At 42.6% G+C, this 19486-nt stretch overlaps 1 protein-coding gene and 1 long non-coding RNA gene across 2 annotated transcripts in view; one reads left to right on the plus strand and one right to left on the minus strand.

Annotated features, from left to right (window-relative positions):
* Nucleotides 1-2456, plus strand: part of LOC131489377 (uncharacterized) — a 199831-nt gene extending 197375 nt beyond the window's left edge. The window contains exon 2 of the long non-coding RNA XR_009250516.1: nucleotides 2327-2456. This is a non-coding gene — a long non-coding RNA (uncharacterized LOC131489377). The remainder of the gene's footprint in view (nucleotides 1-2326) is intronic.
* Nucleotides 1-19486, minus strand: part of ANAPC5 (anaphase promoting complex subunit 5) — a 45445-nt gene that overhangs the window by 8757 nt on the left and 17202 nt on the right. Inside the window, exons 6-15 of the mRNA XM_058691280.1 lie at nucleotides 18447-18548; nucleotides 16774-16964; nucleotides 12640-12721; nucleotides 11643-11732; nucleotides 9754-9935; nucleotides 8552-8687; nucleotides 4620-4694; nucleotides 1542-1663; nucleotides 965-1072; nucleotides 734-881 (exon numbers count right to left, since the gene is read on the minus strand). Of these exons, the coding sequence (XP_058547263.1) occupies nucleotides 734-881; nucleotides 965-1072; nucleotides 1542-1663; nucleotides 4620-4694; nucleotides 8552-8687; nucleotides 9754-9935; nucleotides 11643-11732; nucleotides 12640-12721; nucleotides 16774-16964; nucleotides 18447-18548 (1236 nt within the window). The remainder of the gene's footprint in view (nucleotides 1-733; nucleotides 882-964; nucleotides 1073-1541; nucleotides 1664-4619; nucleotides 4695-8551; nucleotides 8688-9753; nucleotides 9936-11642; nucleotides 11733-12639; nucleotides 12722-16773; nucleotides 16965-18446; nucleotides 18549-19486) is intronic.

A 19486-nucleotide genomic window follows, 5' to 3' on the forward strand; every position in this document is an offset into this window, starting at 1 on the left:
GAGTAGGGTAGGAACAGAGAGACCAGGAAGATAGAATCCCAAGCAGGTTCCACGATGTCAGCACAGAGCCAGCCCAATGCGGGGCTTGAACCCACAAACCATAATGTAAAACATGATCTGAGCCAAAATCAAGAGTCCGACACTCAACGGACTGAGCCACGCAGGTGCCCCTTCCTAATTAATCTAATGCATGGTTTGGGAAATCTCTGCTTTAGTTAGTAAATTCTCCTAGCGCCAGTGAGTTCAAAACGCATTCATTCAATAAATATTTATTAAAAGCCTATTATGTAGAGGTCCTACTAGGTACCAGAAGATACAGCAAGGAGAAAACAAAGTCCCTTTTCTCACGGCCTTTACATTCCTCAGGGGGAGACAGTAAACAAACATAAAATACCTTTTAACTTCCAAAACCTTTCAATGAACACACAACTTCCTCATTTCTTTATTTATCCCCTTGTTAATCAAGCAGAGCTCTGGGCCAGCTAAATCATTAATATGATGCAAGTGTCCTCGATGAATGGGTGCATCCCCTTTATTAGATACACAGCTCGGTATAGCCACCAGGTTCACAGCTTCAGACTTCCCTGGAGGGCTTACACAATGAGACTGTATTCCCAGACTTCAGTATTAAGAAGTCAAAGCTCATTATTATCGCTTTCAAAACCAAAAAGCAGTAACAGACTAAGCAGTTCTTGAGCACAAATATGTGCTATAAAAACAGAGATCAGCTTACCTGAGCAAAAGCCAAGTTCAGCACCGTTTCGGAGGCCAAGTACTGTAACCGGTACTCCTTGGAGAGGGCCAGAGCCTGCAGGAGCACAGGCAGCGCGATGGTAGGGGAGGAAGACCGCCAGTATAGCTCGGCCACAGACAGCAGGACACTGCCCACAAAGAGGAAGACATGGGATGAGAAGATCCAGCACAAAGGACCACCTGTAGGAAATGTTCAAGGGACCTCCCTTACCTGATCACCATTTCTGTATTCCTGATTTTCTGACAATGAATCAACAATTTTTGCAAAAGCTTGTGCGCCTCTGACATTTGGTTCTGAGCTTGTAGTACAATTGCTTTTCTGACACAGAAACAAAATAAACAAATGGTTATGCTGATATTTTACCAGGGTTGCAAGTATAGTCACTTTCAGGGTTACAATCTACTTCCTCAATTAGACTGTAAACCTTCCAAGGGGAAGAACTTTGCCTGATACAATTTTTGTTAAAAGAGGAGAAAAAAAAGTGCGTGTGTGTGTGTGTGTGTGTGTGTAAACACATGTGTATACACACACCCCCGGCACCCCCCCCACACACACACACACAAGAAAAAAACAAGTCTGGAATTACAGATATTAGAATGTTCGTGATTTTCTCTGGGTGATACTTATTTTCTCCCTATTACTCATCTGTATTTTCTAATTTCCTGTAATAAATAGGAAAAAAAGTTTTTTCCTAAGCTAAAGTTAATAAATTAATACACACAAAAATAAGAATAAAGCCATTTAAGAACTACCTTATTCTGGGGCTGGAATCTTCAAAGTTTCTTACCTGTATACACCCTCTATGCTGTTAAGAGCTGTGATTCCTGTAACAAGTGAATCAGCCAAATGGTATTTGCCATCATTCATTGCTCTGTCAAACTGTATTTTTTGATCACATAGCATCCATAGCTAGTAAGAAAAAAAAAAAAAATTGAGGACAAAATGCAAGTGTTCACCTCGTTATTCAACAGATATAAAAATATTTCAACATTTTTGAGATTTAAAAATTTTTTAGAAATATTTCAAGGATGTAAAAAAGCCCTAAGAATAAAGTAACAAACACATGTGTGCCAATCACCAACTTTATCAAAACACAACATTTTGATTTGCTTCAGATATTACTGCATACTAACAAGTCTTTTGCAAATTCCATTCCTCTCTTTCTTTATCCAAAGTAAGCACCTGGGGCACCTGGGTGTCTCAGTTGTTAAGTGTCTGACTGCAGCTCAGGTCATGATCTAATGGTTTGTGAGTTTGAGTCCCGCATTGGGTAAACACGAGCCCCGCTTCTCTCTGTCTCTCTCTCCCTCTCCCTCTCTCGGTCTCTCTCTATGTCTCTCTCTGCCCCTCCTGGGATTCTCTCTTTCTCTGCCCCTTGCTCACTGGCGCCTTCTTTTTCTCTCTCTCAAAAACAAACAAACAAACAAATAAATAAAACCAAAGTAAGCACCTGATTTGGTGTTTATCATTCCCATTCATGTTTTTATACTATTACAGCATATTTTCTTACCCTTAAACAATATATAGGGGCGCCTGGGTGGCGCAGTCGGTTAAGCGGCCGACTTCAGCCAGGTCACGATCTCGCGGTCCGTGAGTTCGAGCCCCGCGTCGGGCTCTGGGCTGATGGCTCAGAGCCTGGAGCCTGTTTCCGATTCTGTCTCCCTCTCTCTCTGCCCCTCCCCCGTTCATGCTCTGTCTCTCTCTGTCCCAAAAATAAATAAAAAACGTTGAAAAAAAAAAAATTAAAAAAAAAACAACAATATATAGTATGATCTTGTAGGTTTTTAAATTTTGCAGAAAGTAAATACTGCTGTACTTTATGTATCCTTTGACAACTTGCTCTTAAGCTCAACAGTATTTTTCTGGGACTTACACATGTTTTGTGTGTGTGTGTGTGTGTGTGTGTGTGTGTGTGTTTTTATTCAATATGAAATTTATTGTCAAATTGGTTTCCATACAACACCCAGTGCTCATCCCAACAGGTGCCCTCCTCAATGTCCATCACCCACTTTCCCCTCCCTCCCACCCCCCAGACTTACACATGTTAATACAAGTAGCTCTAGTTCATCCTTTCCACTAACGAATAGTTCTCAATTATACGAATATCTGTTCTCACAATGATGAGTATTTAGGTAGTGCCAATTTTTCACTCTTCTGAACAATGCTGCAATCAACATTCTCGTGCATCTCTGCTGGTGCAAGAGTTTACGTCAGGTCTACAGCAAGCAGTGGAAACATGGGTGGAGGACATACACAACTTCAATTCAATACAGTGCCCATTTGTTCTTCAAGTGGGTTATACCAATTTATACTTCCCACCAGTAATATCCTTGCCAACACTTGGTACTGTCAGATATTCTACCTTTGGCCAATCTGATAGGTATGAAATATCTCATTACTGTTGTCTGGTATTTCCCTGACTGCCAGCCAGGCTGAGCATCTTGTCATATACCTACTGGCCATATATGTTTTTTCTGTGAACTGTGAATTGCCTTTTTTTTTTTCTTCAACAGCTAGAACTGTCACCAAAACTGTTCCATTGCATTAGCACTGCCACAGAACCACCTTAATTCTTTCGTTCCCACATCATCCTTAGGTGCTATCGTCTCCCATCTTCTATCTTATGTGCAGACCACCTTCCCAGCTGGGCACTTTGAATTCAGATCATAGCCTGCTGAAGGCAGCGATGAGGCCCAAGCACACTTCACATGCAGAGGGGCACCCACACTATAGCTAATGCCACGGAGCCAACAACCTGTGGGAGTGGCAGCCTCAGTGACCAGCACTAGGAGACTCCCAGGCCATGGTCTCTTAAGATTTCAAATTCTCTAATCCATTGAAGACTAAACTTGGAAAGGGAGGGAAGAAGAAGGGGCTCCTGTAACAGGTTTCTCAGCCCCATTAGAGATAGATAAAGTGCAATAAGGAACACAGGGCCTGGGACTGCTTTATAAAATTAATTCAATTCCCTCTGGGCACAACATCTTCCCAAAGGTTATTTAATTCTGGGAGGAAGAGATTAGAGTTGCCAAGTAAGAGACACAGCACCAAACTGAGACCTAATTCTTGATCTGTCCATGGACATGGATGATTTTCTTTTCTTATTTCCACACAGTTAGAGATATAAGGAATACAAACTTAAAACCATGAAGACAGAGAGAAAAAAAGTTCCCTAAATAAATCTTTAAATCTTGTATCAGAGTTTATTTTTCTGTTGTTTTTTTTTTAATATTTGCTTATTTTTGAGAGAGGGAGAGGGAGAGAGTGAGTGAGCGCACATGTGCCTGCACGCAAGTGGGGGAGGGGCAGAGAGAGGGAGACACAGAATCCCAAGCAGGCTCCAGGCTCTGAGCTGTCGGCACAGAGCCCAACATGGGGCTCACACTCAAGAACTGTGAGATCATGACCTGAGCCAAAGTCAAACACTTAACCAACTGAGCCACCCATGCATCCCTCTGCCTTCTTTTTTATTTTTTTAAAGTTTATTTATTTATTTTGAGAGAGAGAGAGAGAGAGGGCAAGTGTGGGAGAGGCAGACAGGGAGAGAGAGAATCCCAAGCAGCCCCTGTGCTATCAGCATGGAGCCCGATGCGGGGCTCAATCCCACAAATCCTGAGATCATGACCTGAGCCAAAATCAAGAGTCAAACACTCAAACGACTAAGCCACCCAGGCGCCCATTCTCTGCCTTGCACAGAGCTTAGAGGCTGGTATGCATCTATATTGACCTCAATGCACAGATAACACAGAAAGGAACCAAGACACAAGAAACCGAGAGGAAGCCTTAAAATATTCCACTCTGACAACAATACAGTAAAAACGGTCTCCTCAGAAATAAATCGGATGCCATGCAAAAGTCAGATTACCTGGGCATGCTGACTATTCGGCGGGAATCGTTCCTTCAAGTGCTTCAACACTTCCGAAGCTGCGGCAAAACAGCCCTAAATGGAAACACACGAACTGATGAACACACCTGTGTTGAAACTACATCGGCTACACCACTCATAGGATGTTGCTATGATTCACCTGCTTGTGGTACAGCACCCTGGAAGACATGAAGCAGAGACTGTCATACATCAGGGGGTCATTTTTTTTTTTTTTAGGTTCTAGTATATTTTGTTCATTAAAATTTTTTTTTAATTTTTTTTAACGCTTATTCATTTTTGAGAGAGAGGGAGAGACAGAGAGTGGGTGGGGGAGGGGCAGAGAAAGAGGGAAGCACAGAGTCTGAAGCAGGGTCCAAGCTCTGGGCTGTCAGCACAGAGCCCGACGTGGGGCTTGAACTCACCAACCGTGAGAATATGACCTGAGCCAAAGTTGGATATTTAACTGATGAGCCACCCCCTAAATTTTTTTTTTTAATTACACATGTAACGAATGCATGTTCACTCTAGGAAAAAAACTTAGAAAATACATGTAAACAATAAGAAAAAGGCCAATTTTAATTTCACCAAAGATAATCACAGGAATGTTTGGGCACATATCCTTCTAAACTTCTCTTATGCACATAAATAAAAACATACACATATTCTAAAAAAAGGCATACATGCTATTTTTGTAAATTACCTAGAACACTGTTTACTACATGGTAGGCATATTTTTTGACTGAATCAATCTTTCCAGTGTTAACAAATACAAAGTTATACCATCATAATATTTTATTAGGTAAATGAACTATGATACATCTAAATGACCTCCTAGTTTGGGATAGTTTGGTCGTTTCTAATTTTTTCCATTTTAAGGATGCCACAGCGAATATCCTGGTGCACACACCTTTGTGTAACTGTCCACTTGTCCAGTCCTTTCCTTAGGATAAGACCTTTGAAGTGGAACTGGCTGGTCAAATGGTAGGCACTCCTAAGCCCTTTGATACACAGTGCTAAACTACCCTCCGGAAATGTACCGAGAACTTTCATAACAGCCTTCTATGTCTTTCTCCTACCACAATTTTTAAGCATTGCCTATTTGGTGAAACTAGTATTTCACTGTATTAATATGAATTTCTTTAATGACTAGATTGAAAATTTTTCATGTTCTCTGGTCATTTATATTTTTTCTGTGAATACATATTCATCTTTTTTTATACCCTTATGTTCCTGCAATGTTTCTTATTGACTCCAAAAGCTTTTCAATGTGTCCTAATCCTCTGATTAGATGATATACCTTCTGTCTACAGAGAAGCTCAGTTAGACCAAAAGTGAACTTTTATTTGAAGTAAATTAAGTAGAAATTACACTGAATTATAATAAAACATCAATAATCTTTTTATTCTTAGGACTTTTAACTGGCCAGTCTTGCCAGTTATTTCCACTGACTGCCAGAGGGAGTTGGGCATGTGGATCGAGGTGGGTTGTCAAAACCTTAGGCCAAGTAGAGAGACACACATTGCGGTATCCCCCAAAACACCCCCACTGCGACCTGCCTCTCCTTAGGCTGGAAGAATACCAGATGGTCTAGAATCACACAAAAAGAGCAAGAGGCTGGTTGTCTTAGTACTTCCTCTGGGTTACAGGAGGAAGGTTAGGAACTGCAATTCAGACCCTGTAACTTTTTTGTAGGTTCACTCACACCCAAGTCATGGCCATACCAAAGTACAGCAGCACCCAGTTTATTTGGAGGTCAATTTCAGAACACAATTCGAAGCACACATAAAGGAAATAAAAGAGCAAATGGAGATTCATGATAAAGCTGTCTTCTCCACAGTTGGCCAACTCAGTTTCACAGGTGCCTCCCTAACGTGTATAATTAAAAATGCGACAATCATCAGCCCTGTGGCTACAGCTACCTGGTTGATGTTCTAACACTAGAAAAGTCTTTCCAAGACAGATTGAGGAGAAGGCGGGAGGAGACTGAATTGAAATTAAGAAGCCACTGCCTAGGAGCCCTGGGTGGCTCAGTCGGTTAAGCATCTGACTAGGGCTCAGGTCATGATCTCACGGCTCATGGGTTCAAGCCCCACATAGGGCTCCGTGTGGACAGCGCAGAGCCTGGAGCCTACTTCGGATTCTGTATCTCCCCCTCTCTGCCCCTCCTCCGCTCACGATCTGTTTCTCTCTCTCTCTCCCTCTCTCAAAAACAAAGAAACATTAATAAAACGTTTTTTAAAAAAGAAGAAGCCACTGCCTATGTTGTAGGCTGTGCAATACTAAAGTTCCCCAACACATCCTGGCCACTGGAGCCAGGCAATGATGGGTCAGCAGGTTTTTCACATAAGCCTAGGGATATAAGGGAGATGAAGATGGAAATACTAATACAGATCCAACAGCAAGAAAAATCCCCCAGGAAAAATCATAGACGTCTAATAATTGGCCTTGGAGAAAGCTTCAGGGTTTAGACATTGAGCCAAGACCAAGATTTTTTTAAGTAGATTTTCAGTCCAGAAGAAAAAAAAAATCATTTCTATCCTACATAACTCAAAGGGAATTGAAAGGAAGTTATCCACTGTGTAAGGCTGGGGTTGGTGGGGAGAATCTGACTTCAAATAGCCATATGGGAAAACTTAAAGTGGCATGTGAATTATATCTCAATGAAGTTGTTGGGGAAAAAAAGTCGCACGAGGCTCACACCAAACCTTAACTAAAGGTTCACCGATTCATTCATTACCAGTTGCTCCACTTAACCATGGTACCAGGAGAGGAAAAGAGATGCTAAAGAGGTTCCAGTGTCATTAAACGGGTGGGGGAGAACCAAGAATGAGATGAACGTGCAGATTCCTGGGGAAAGCAAGTGGCAAGTGCAGCTAGCTGGCAGCTGTTTTGCTGTCAGAAAGTGTGGGTGATGCTTCCCAGGTGCAGGAAGAAGGCAGCTGATGAAGGTGCACGTGGGACCCATCAGCCAGAGTCCATCCATCCCCTGTGTCTCCAGAGATACCGAAAGGATAGTAAAATGCTAAAATAAGTTTAGTGGAGGGAAGTATTTATAGACTTCTGAAAGGGTGGACACCATCCATAGATCCTCAGGCTGCAGATTAGGGAATACTGAGTGCTATCATACAACCTGACAACAATGGACGCCACAGAGAAGTGGAAAAATGTTATATGATCAAGGAAATGCACTTATAGCCAAGGCAGTGCTTACTGAGATACAGCGCTTGGGTAAGAGGTTTCCCTGACTCCTTTCCCATGAAAGGAGACATTTTGGAGCAAAGGAGAGAGAAAGCCTAGAGCAGCATGACAAACCCTTTAATCAATCCCCTATAAACACAATCCTGTAAAATTACAAGGTTACATCCAATTCCCACCGTCCTTCTTAGGAGCCAATCAGACTTGGGCTGGAGACTTAACATTAACTGGTGTAGATATAGGACTTAGCCCCCTGGATCTCAGTTTCTTGTTCTGTGAAATAGGGAGACTAATAAGGCTGAGAATAATGGTGCTATTATAAGGATTCAGTAAGATAATGCAAGTAAAAAACCAAGCACAGGGCCTGGCACAGAACAAAGGTACATGAAACATTAGCTGTTATCATTTCAGCAATACTTCTACTATGCTTTCCCAGCTCCTATAAACATACATAGCTCTACTACCTTAGGTTTCAAAGACTCCTTTTTATTCCAATTGTGACATAGAAACAGCTGACCTCTTATTCTCCTTGCCGATGCCACAAGAGATCCCAAGTTCAACAAGCTTTGTAGACTCCACACCCAGTCCATCTCCATTGACGGGATTTTACCCTTTCTGCCCCCTGCATCCAACCAGACCTGTCCAAGACATACCCAGTGCTTTTCCCCAGCAGCAGAGGAAAGAGACGGCAGAACCCCCACTGCTCCGGGAGCACGGAGGCCCAGCCACCAGCCTACCTGCTCTGCATGCAGCTCTGCGAGGTGGCAGAGGGCGACGGCAAACGACTCTGTGTTGTTCTGCTGCACACCCGCATTCACCGCCTCCAGGCTGTTCATGCTCAGCAACATCTGGGCTTGCTGCAGAGCCATGGTGCTGGGCGAGGACACGGGAAGGAATTCCCTTCAGTCGAGAGCCCCAGGCTCCCCTCAGCCACACCCCACAACTCCTTGAGGGGGAATGGAAGGGAGCTAAGGCCCTCTGCAGGCTCTGGCTTCACGGGAGCAGCTGCCTCCCACCGTCCGCCCTCCTGCCCTCAGCACAGGGAAAGCAGAAAAGCACCCTGAGTGTGCAGCCCCAAAGGAAACATGGAGAGGTTATGGTACAACCGGAAGTTCCAAGCCGTAGACCCCCCCCAACTGCCTCTAATTTTCCCTGTGGTCACAGTGTGTTAATTAGTTTTCACGGATAAATTCAGACCCGATGCCATCCTGGCACCATCTGCTCCTGCAATGCAAGCAGTGGCCAGTGTTCGCAGCTGTCTCAGAGCGCATCATGCCAAAAAATCATCTCGAGCACAAAAACAAGACTGCTGAAGGAGGCGCTTCCTTTCATTAGCAAATTCCTAGAAAGAGCAGACTGTCTAGGTGGGAGGTGAGGTAGTGACAGGGCTCCAGGATTAAAAACCTGGTTCAAGAAGGTGATTTCCAAGCTAAAGGAGGCCAAATGGAAAATTAAACCTGGGACTAAAGACACTTCAGAGAACACACCTTGGATAACGGGGAAGCCCAACCTGAGCAAATGTGGCTCATGCCTCCCATGGACAGGAAGCGACATTCCAGAGATTCCATCCCAGATCACAGGGGCATGGTGCTTGGAGCCAGACCACCTGGGTCTCAGCCTTGGCTCTGTCACTTGCTAATGACATCTGTGATCTTGGGCAGATCAGATGTGTGAACCTGAGAGCTCAATGACCAGTGACCTCACAGAGCAGTTGGGAGGAGTAAATTTGAATGAGCATAGGGAAGAACTCTATAACGTTTGTGCAAAGTATAAAGTGTTTTAAAACTATAAGCATTTTCTTTAATCCCCTGCACGAACAACTTTCATCAAAGGCGGAAATGACTTGCCCGTTTGGCCTTTCATAGAACCACTCTGCTAGCTTCTGCTCATAGCTGGAAGGAATGCCCCTTCGGCCTAGACAGTCGGCTTGAAGACCCACCTGCGGCCATAGAGTCTCCAGATGGCTGTTTTCTGTGCAATGCTGATATCGATGAGCTCTGACAGGCTGTGTTTCCAGTGCAGGAGGTCAGAGTCCTTAAGGGCATCCATCAGTTTGTTTGCCGTCTTCCCAGCAAAAGCCCTCTGCTGAACAAGGGACTGGATTCCCAGGGAGGCAAGGTACTAAGGGGACAGATGTACCCATGATGAAAGGTAGAGATTACATGACAGAATTTGTTTTGCTCTTCAGAAATTTGGCATATTTCACGTTTCAGCACATGTAAACCGACAGCATTATTTAAAAGGAAAGTATCTACAGCCTGACCCTAACCCATATGAAAAGTGCTCCCGAAAAAACTGGAGCTGGAAGAGAGGTGGATGGTAGACCTGGAAGAGCCAGGGCTTTGACATAAAAGGGGCTTGGACTTAAACACTTTCTCTGCTATTTATTCTGTGACCTAAGGGTCAGTTAGCTTCTTAGCCAGCCTCAGCTTCCTCATCTGCAAAATGGGTATCGACCCTATCATAAAAAAATATTCTAAGAATTAAAATAAAACAGTATGTGTCAAACAGTGCTGGGAACATTATGGAGTAGGAGACTTTTTAAAGGATGCCTAATTATGAGCATAATTATCTTTTCATTAATTTCTGGTATAATTTTCAAAGATGAAAGCACAACTTAAAAAAGTCAGCTTAGGGGCACCTGGGTGGCTCATTCGGTTAAACATCAGACTCTTGATTTCAGCTCAGGTCACAACCTCACAGTCTGTGGGATGGAGCCCTGCATCGGGCTCTGCGCACAGAGCTTGCTTGGGATTCTCTCCCTGTTTCTCTGCTCCTCCCCAGCTCATGCTCTCTCTCTCTCTCACACACACACACACTCTCTCTCAAAACGAATAAATAAACTTAAAAAAAAAAAGTCAACTTAAATTCCTAACAAAAAATTGTACTTAAGATGTCTATCACTTATTTTAAGGGGCATCTTACTTTTAACATTATATTCAATTCTGTACATACAAGTTTCCTTTCCCAAAATTAGTCAAATGGACAATTTACAGATTTTAAAAGCATATACAGTGTGTCAACTATAATTTTAAGAAAACATATACATTAAATTATTACACATACTACTTTCAGTTCTTCTGGACCTTGCTGCAAACCTCACAAGACAGAATGCTTAAGCAGCCTCACTACCCTTTGTGCATGTAGCTGTCAGCAGATGTTTTTGAGACAGAAGAGGGTTCTTTGAGGAACAGTAATCTAGATTCTGACCGTCATTACTACTACATGTGTGGAGACGATGCCCTTTAATTGCCCCTGAGTATTTGTCACCAAGGACTAAAACTCAGGTCCTTCCCTGTCACTCAAAATAAGAAAGGACAAATGTGCCTGTCAGGTTTACTGGTTCCTGGCTTTGTTTGCTTTTGGAACAAGGATCAGCAAACATGTTCTATAAAGGGCCAGGTAGTAAATAATTTAGGTTTTGCAGGCCACATTTGGTCTCTGTCACATATTCTTCTTTGCTGTTGTTGTTTTTACCCGCAACTATTTAAAAATGTAAAACCCATTCTTAGCTTGCGGGACATATAAAAGCAGGCAGCAACCCAGATTTGGCCCATGGGCTGAAGAGTTTGCCAACCCCTGATTTAAAAATAAACCTTTCCTGAAATTCTTCTAATATAGTGGAAGTCAATGTTGATCAATAAACTAAATAAGGACCTCATCAAATTGATAAGTAGAACTTTTATAGATGTTATTAAGATAAAGGGAGCAGAGAGAAACCCATCAAATAGAATTTAGTGATTTCATTAATAATTAAGGTCATATGAAACTACCAAGAATAAAACCACACCATTTATTTAAATAATCTCACAGGGAGATGAGCCTTACCGGTAACCCAAAATGTACTGCCTTCTTCACAGAATGCTCTAGCAGAACATAGCTATCGGATCTCTTCTGCCCCAGGACATACAGCCAGCTCTGGTAAGAGAAATCATCAGGATATATCCTAACTATGATAATGTTTAACATTCTGTTCAAATATCAGTGTGGTTATAAGAAAGATTCAGCAAGAGAACAGACAAATCCTCTAAAATTCTCTTTCATGAAGTATGAACCTAAATGAAAACCATTGAACACATTAAAACTGTCAGACTGAAATAGACAAACCACTGATCTTCACCTCTGACAACAGTGAGTGGCAAATGTCCCAGGGGAAAAAAAAAAAACATGAAGCCCCCATATGGCCTTTAATTGAGAAATCGAGATTCTCAGGGACTGTTCAATGAAGTCTATGTTCTACCTATGCTTGGTGTTTACACTTTCACAAGAGGATGTCTCATCAAGTTACTAGGTGTTGTATTCACTTTTTTGTTAATGCCAATGTTTAATGTGTTAGCTTTGCATTAAAATCTGTAGACAAGAGGGGCGCCTGGGTGGCTCAGTCGGTTAAGCGTCCGACTTCGGCTCAGGTCATGATCTCACAGTCTGTGAGTTCGAGCCCCGCGTCAGGCTCTGTGCTGACAGCTCAGAGCCTGGAGCCTGTTTCCGATTCTGTGTCTCCCTCTCTCTCTGCCCCTCCCCCCTGTTCACGCTCTGTCTCTCTCTGTCTCAAAAATAAATAAACGTTAAAAAAAAATTTTTTAAAAATAAAAAAATAAAAAATAAAATCTGTAGACAAGAAATTCCCCAACAAAGCGAAATAGAAATCATGAATTAAGAAAGATAATAATGATGGGTTGCCTTTCTGAATTCCCACAACCACCTAACTAGTTTCCCTTCATTGCTAAGGACCTTCTAACAGCAAAACAACCCATTTCGAACGGGACCTTCAGAAGGCCAACTCAACACAGGGGCAAAACTTCCGAGACAGGAGGGGATGGCTCACCAAGCAATGCTGGAGACACACATGATCGTTGGACTCCTGGGCAATCCTAATCGCCTCTTGCAGGGCGAGCTCTGCCTGCTGACTAGAGACAGACCGAACATTAATAACTCATTAACAATCACAAACATGTTCAAGCATCTTCACAGGAAGGCATCTGTACGGTAATTCATCTGAGGTTGGAAGCTCTAACAATGACCTTATTCCCTCAGAGGCACTTCCTCCCCCAGCAGCGAGAAACATTAACAGAGGAGACAGAACATGTCCTTTCTAAGGTGGATTTCTACTACAAAGGGCAAGAAGGAAGGGCTTTTCTTGATCTCAGCTCCTAAGATTTTTATTTTAATTGTCTACCACTGGGAGGATGGACAAGGAGAGGATACAATATTTCACTTTTCACTGCACTCCCTTCTGCATTATGTGAATTTTTTTACAATGGCATTTGATAATTTTGTATTTTTTCAAAACTAGTTTTAAAAAGTATTTTGAGGATACTCACTTCTGAGATTTTTTTCCTGCTGACGTGGTTCCCCTCCATCTGGGAGATCTGAGCTAATCTCAAGATCTGCAGAAATTCAGCCAACTATCCTTGGCCCTACTGAGCTGTCACCTCTGAAAACACCCACAGAAATGCAATCTGTAACCCACCTTGTAGTGTTTAATTAAATACTACTGTTAATCACTTTCTACTTGTTAATTTTATCTCTTCAACTACTTTATAAGCCTGCAGAGGGTGAGCTCTTAAACTTTGGGTTTCCCAGTGGCAAGTCACAGAAAAGAAGTTCATAAACACAGGGTTACTGAAGATCTCAAAATAGAATCAATGGGTATCACTTATTTAGGAAACATTTACATGAGGAATTTTCTTTCACCTCTAGCATCAGCCTCACGCAATCCATTTTAATTAGGGAGAGCTGGTGTGTTCCTCAATAACCACTTGTTTGAATAAAGAAACCAGATACATCTATCAAAAGGTAGATTCCCAGGTAGATTAAAGACTGCTTTAAATCTGTATTCAAACATTAAGTCAGCAGGGGTACCTGGGTGGCTCTGTCAGTTAAGTGTCTGACTTTGGCTCAGGTCATGATCTCACGGTTCGTGGGTTCGAGCCCCGCGTCAGGCTCTGTGCTGACAGCTCAGAGCCTGGAGCCTGCTTCGGATTCTGTCTCCTCTCTCTGCCCCTCCCCTGGTCATACTCTTTCTCTCTCTCTCTCTCAAAAATAAACATTAAAAAATATATGTGTGTGTGTGTGTATACATATATGTATATATGTGCATGTATATATATATGTATATATACAAATACATACATACATTAAGTTAGTAGAGCTTAGGGAGGGCTGACCTGCTACCTTATTAAACAGAGACTCACAAATTGAAGGAGTGATCTGTGCATATATCTGGAGAAGTGTTCCTTATTAAAACAACAGCACTCCCCGACCCTTTATCCTCATCTATCACCTGGATACATTACACTTATGTTTAGTGTTGTTTATGGTTTATCTCCCCCACTGACAAGCTCCATGAAAACAGGGGCTTTTTTCCCCCTCTTTTTTCACTGCTGTAACCTCAGCATCTAGAACAGCACCCAGTACACCACAGATGCTCAATAAACAACTATAACGATTTTCAAGAAGTCTCCACAATCCTATAAGCTACGTGACAGAGATGAATACGGGCCCACAGCTCCAGGACTAGAAACAAAGAAGCATGGACCCGAGTAAATTTAGCAATTAATTTCATGCAGTTAGCTACCTATCTGTTGATAATATTGTAAATATAAAGAAATTCTGCACAACAGATTATTTGTATCTAGAATGCTAGATATATATTTCTAAACCCTAGCAGAAACTGGTCTAAACACAGAAATCGGTTAATGGTAGATACTACAAATAGTGTTGCTATTTATTATGACAACTAAAAAATGGAAGGCCCCAATTAAGAGGTCATTACAGCTGGGCAGGCAAAAAGAAGTCGACTGTCAAAAGATAACATGGAATCTCATAAAATCATGGAGTTTGGAGTAGCCTTGAACCTTCCTGAGTCCAACTATCAATGTAATGCTTATTTTTTTTTTTTTTTAATTTTTTTTTCAACATTTTTTATTTATTTTTGGGACAGAGAGAGACAGAGCATGAACGGGGGAGGGGCAGAGAGAGAGGGAGACACAGAATCGGAAACAGGCTCCAGGCTCCGAGCCATCAGCCCAGAGCCTGACGCGGGGCTCGAACTCACGGACCGCGAGATCGTGACCTGGCTGAAGTCGGACGCTTAACCGACTGCGCCACCCAGGCGCCCCTCAATGTAATGCTTAAATTCCCTCATTGACACCTCTGGTCTAGGCTTGAGCACCCCACTGGCCCTTCCTTAGAGGTTCCATGTGGAAAAACCTTATCATGAGGAAAGCACTGTCTTTCCCTTGCACATCCTAGCTCTCGTTCTTCTCCAGGAATCTAAGGTGTCTTCACATGACCTTTTACTACATGAAGATGCCAAACACGTGCTTGGCTAAATCATTTTCTCTCCAGGCTCACCATTCTCATACCCTTCCCACACTGTTCATATGACACGGCTTTGAACACCTACAAGGAGAGTGTCCCCTACACAAGTTCCAGCCTATCAATGTCCCTTTCAAAACGAGACAATCAGAAATTAACAGAGGGCCACCTGGGTGGCTCAGTCTGTTGAGATCCGACTCTTGATTTCTGCTCAGGTCATCATCCTAGGATTGTGGGATTGAGACCCATGTCAGGCTCTGCACAGAGCGTGGGGCTTGCTTAAGATTCTCTCTCTCAGGGCTCCTGGATGGCTTGGTCGATTAAGCATCTAACTCTTGATTTTGGCTGAGGCCATGATCTCACAGTTTCTTGAGTTTGAGCCAGAGCCTGCTCGGGATTCTCCCTCGCTCTCTGCCCCTCCCCCCCCCCAAATAAATAAACTTTAAGTTTCTCTCTCTCCCCCTGTCCCCCCTTCCCCTGCTCATACTCTGTCTCTCAAAATAAACTTTTTTAAAAAGTTTCTCTCTCTCTCCCTCTGCCCCCCTCCCCTACTCACTCTTTCTCTAAAGTAAAAAAATAATAAAAATAAAAATAAAAGAAATTAGTAGCATTTCTGACCCATAGGGCAAGGGGTAGAAGTCTCAGCTCTTGAACTTTGGACACCATATTTACAGTAACATACCCTACAGTCTCTATTCAAAGATGCCTGTAGCAGAGACCTCATTTTTCTCAAATGAGAAAAAGTCACGGGGGGCAGGGAGACCCCTTCAATGAATAATTCCCAGTTTTTTCACCCTTATTCACATTATTTCAGTTTCCAAAATAGCCCCCATGTTTTAAGGTTTTAATGACATAACTCCATTTACTAAATAATTGGGCAATTTTCCTATTTTTATTCATTAAAATCATAAGCATATCTTAGCAATGGCATAAGCCAGTGTCACCTCACTGAGCTGCCTGAATTCTGTCCAAAAGCACAAATATGTGGCTTAGTGAGCCATACAGTGTTTTATCCAGTAAAGGTACAACTTCATTTTGGCTTTTTGAAATACTGAAAATAGCTTTTGTATCCCCATCATTACCTCCAAAAATTCCTTTTGGGAATCTCTGGCCTAATGACCTAATTTCCTTTTAATTCAAAGGCTATTGTTCTTAGAAGTAAGGAAAGAGGCCATACACTAGCTAGTAATGCTCACTGGTGACACCAGGGGGCAGACTGCTTAAGGAGAAGGTCTTCATTAACTGCTGTCCATGGAACTTCCCTCTTGGGAAGTTATTGACAAGCCCAGGTAGGAGGGTATCTTTCTTCTTCCTCTTCTTCTTCTTCCTCCTACCTCCTCCTCCTCCTCTTTCTTCTTCTTTTATTTTGAGAAAAAGAGTGCAAGCAGGAACCGGGCAGAGAGAAGGAGAGAGGGAACTCCAAGCAGGCTCCACTGTCTGCGCAGAACCAGTCGAGGGCTCAATCCCACCAACCATGAGATCATGACCTGAGCCAAAATCAAGGGTCCCACGCTTAACTGACTGAGCCACCCAGACGTCCCTTTTGATTTTTCAACACTGCATTTAAAACCTACATCTTCGTTAACATTTGAGAGTTGATTTCTTCAGTTTCTGCAGAAACAAAAACCTATTAACTCACTAGTGACCGAAGCGGCAGTGCAGGGCGGCCAGGTTCAGCGCGGCGTATCGCAGGCTCCGGCCGTAGCCCTCTTCCCCATTACTTTTGCTTTCGGCCCCAGTAAGAATCAAGCGATCAAAATAATGAAGGAGGCTGTGTGTTGAACTGAAGACATCTTGGACCCGGAGGTTGTTTAAGTAGCTGAGATAGTGCTGAAACAAGAAACAATCCACATATTTTAAATGTTCAGCTTCCACTGGCTTGAGACTAATTCAGAGCGTCCCACTAGCTGCAAATACCCGTGTTCCTCCGCACTCCGTGAAGACAGTTTAGCTTCATGTTTTCCCACTGGCAGGATGAAGCAAGTTCAAGATACAGTGGTTTGTTTCCTCCCTAGGAATAGGCTAGGAAATCGCCAAATGAAAAATGGGAGCCCCATTATGATCTGTGTCAGAGTTTAATGCCAAATATATACCCACTATGCCACTGGTTATACTAGGACCCGAGGATGATTGGGGGGGGGGGGGGGGACCTCACCTACCTCAGGTATTAAGGAAGACTGTAAGCTCAAATATAAAAATTAAAAAAAAAATTTTTTTAATTTATATTTTATTTTGAGAGAGAGAGAGAGAGAGAGAGAGAGAGAGCAAGCAGGGGAGGGGCAGATAGAGAAGGAGACAGAATCCCAAGCAGGCTCCACACTGTCAGCATGGAGCCTGATGAGGCAATTGAACCCATGAACTGAGAGATCATGACCTGAGCCAAAATCAGGAGTGGGACACTTAACAACCGAGCCGCCCAGGCACTCTTCAATAATACAAATTTTAAGACCTGAATTCATATACAAATTATAAAGGATGCCTGGGTAGCTCAGTTGTTAAGCACACAACTTGAGCTCAGGTCATGATCTCATGGCTTGTGAGTTTGAGCCCCAGGTTGGTCTCTCTGCTGAAACTCAGAGCCTGAGGCCTGCTTCAGATTCTGTGTCTCCCTCTCTCTGCCCCTCCCCCTCTCACACTCTGTCTTTCTCTCTCTCAAAAATAAATAAACATTTTTAAAATTATAATATAAAATTAAGTTCTCTAAATGTCCAAGTCAAAACACAGTGAGTGTAACTAGTTTACTAAGTTACACTTAGAAAAATACATTGTCATGTATTTTGACACTATTTTCATTTCTTCTGATTCACTGAATTTAATTTCCCTCCAAAAGGCAGACTGCAGTTACTATGGCGCAAAGGAGATATATTTCTGCATGTGAGTAAAGTCAGACGTCAAATCCAGGTGTTATTAAGAAAGTTTTTTAAAAAGAAAAGAAAGTTTTCTGGGTAAAAATCCAGTAAGGAATGGAATTATTTGAATTTGGGGAAAAAACAAAAAAACTTGACAAGAGAAAGGAAAAGAATTTTTAGTCCCAAAACTTAAAAAAAAAAATCAGTCTACTCTATCATCTGTCAATAATTCACAGCCTCAGAGAGATGATGAATGAATAGGAATAGCAACAGAAAAGGGACTGAAGAAACCCCTAATGGCCCAGGGACGAGGGGGTAGGAGGGAAAGCTTTGCAACCCAGGCTTATAGACTTGCCAACAACATTTCTTTCCAAGAAACTGGGCCAATGGGACAATCCTCATTTGCATGGCTCTTCAATATAAAGAGTAGCCTGATTGTGGCTTTCCAACTCAAAAGACTCACCGCTTCAGCAAAATCAGGATTAAATTTCAACAAGTTGTTCAGTTCTTTCTGCAGAGAAGCTGGAGTGAGGGCTTTTGTCTCATCATTCTTTAACAAAGAAGCCTGAAATTTAAAGATGACAACTCAGAAGAAAGATGTGGCCGGTCAACATATGGAAATGTATACTGACTAGGATCCCCTATGTTCCTTCCCACTGTTCCTCTCCTCTTGGCCACAGTGTTTCCTCTTCCTGAGACAAAAAGCCTGCCAACTCCCTCTCCCCATCCACACACTCCTCACATGCCTTGCAAACTCCTACTTGTCCTTCAGGACCCCATGTAGACTTTCATCACTTGCTTATATCAGCTTTTAGACTAGGTAAGGTCCTGTAAGTCCCTACATGCTCCCGTAGGCCCCTGCAGGAACCCTTCCTACAGTACTTAGCAACCTACATTAAAAGTGCCAATGTGACCCCACCCCGGACTGTGAGTGCCTTCAGGGCAGGTAGTGTGCACTTCTAGCCTGGCAAAGGGCCTCACAGCACCCAGATGCCCTACTCCTGGCTATCTGTTTCAAGTAGATGGTACCAGCAATGATTATATAAAATATGTTAGAAAACCAGTCCTAAATTAATTTTAGTACTTAACTTGATTACAAACTCTTCAACTTTACCTAAACAAATTTTTATTTGTAAGTAATAATAATTTCTAATTTCATTTGAATTCATTTTATTATAGAAGATTCCAAAACATGGAAAGACATACGGAAGAAAACAAAAATCATCTGTAACCCCTCCACCCAGAAATAACACTACTGATATGTCAGTGTCTTATTCCAGTCTTTTTTCTTTTTTTTTTTTTTTTAAATTTTTTTTTTCAACGTTTTTTTATTTATTTTTGGGACAGAGAGAGACAGAGCATGAACGGGGGAGGGGCAGAGAGAGAGGGAGACACAGAATCGGAAACAGGCTCCAGGCTCCGAGCCATCAGCCCAGAGCCTGACGCGGGGCTCGAACTCACGGACCGCGAGATCGTGACCTGGCTGAAGTCGGACGCTTAACC

This window comes from Neofelis nebulosa, chromosome 11, assembly GCF_028018385.1.
Source record: "Neofelis nebulosa isolate mNeoNeb1 chromosome 11, mNeoNeb1.pri, whole genome shotgun sequence".
NCBI lineage: Eukaryota > Metazoa > Chordata > Mammalia > Carnivora > Felidae > Neofelis > Neofelis nebulosa.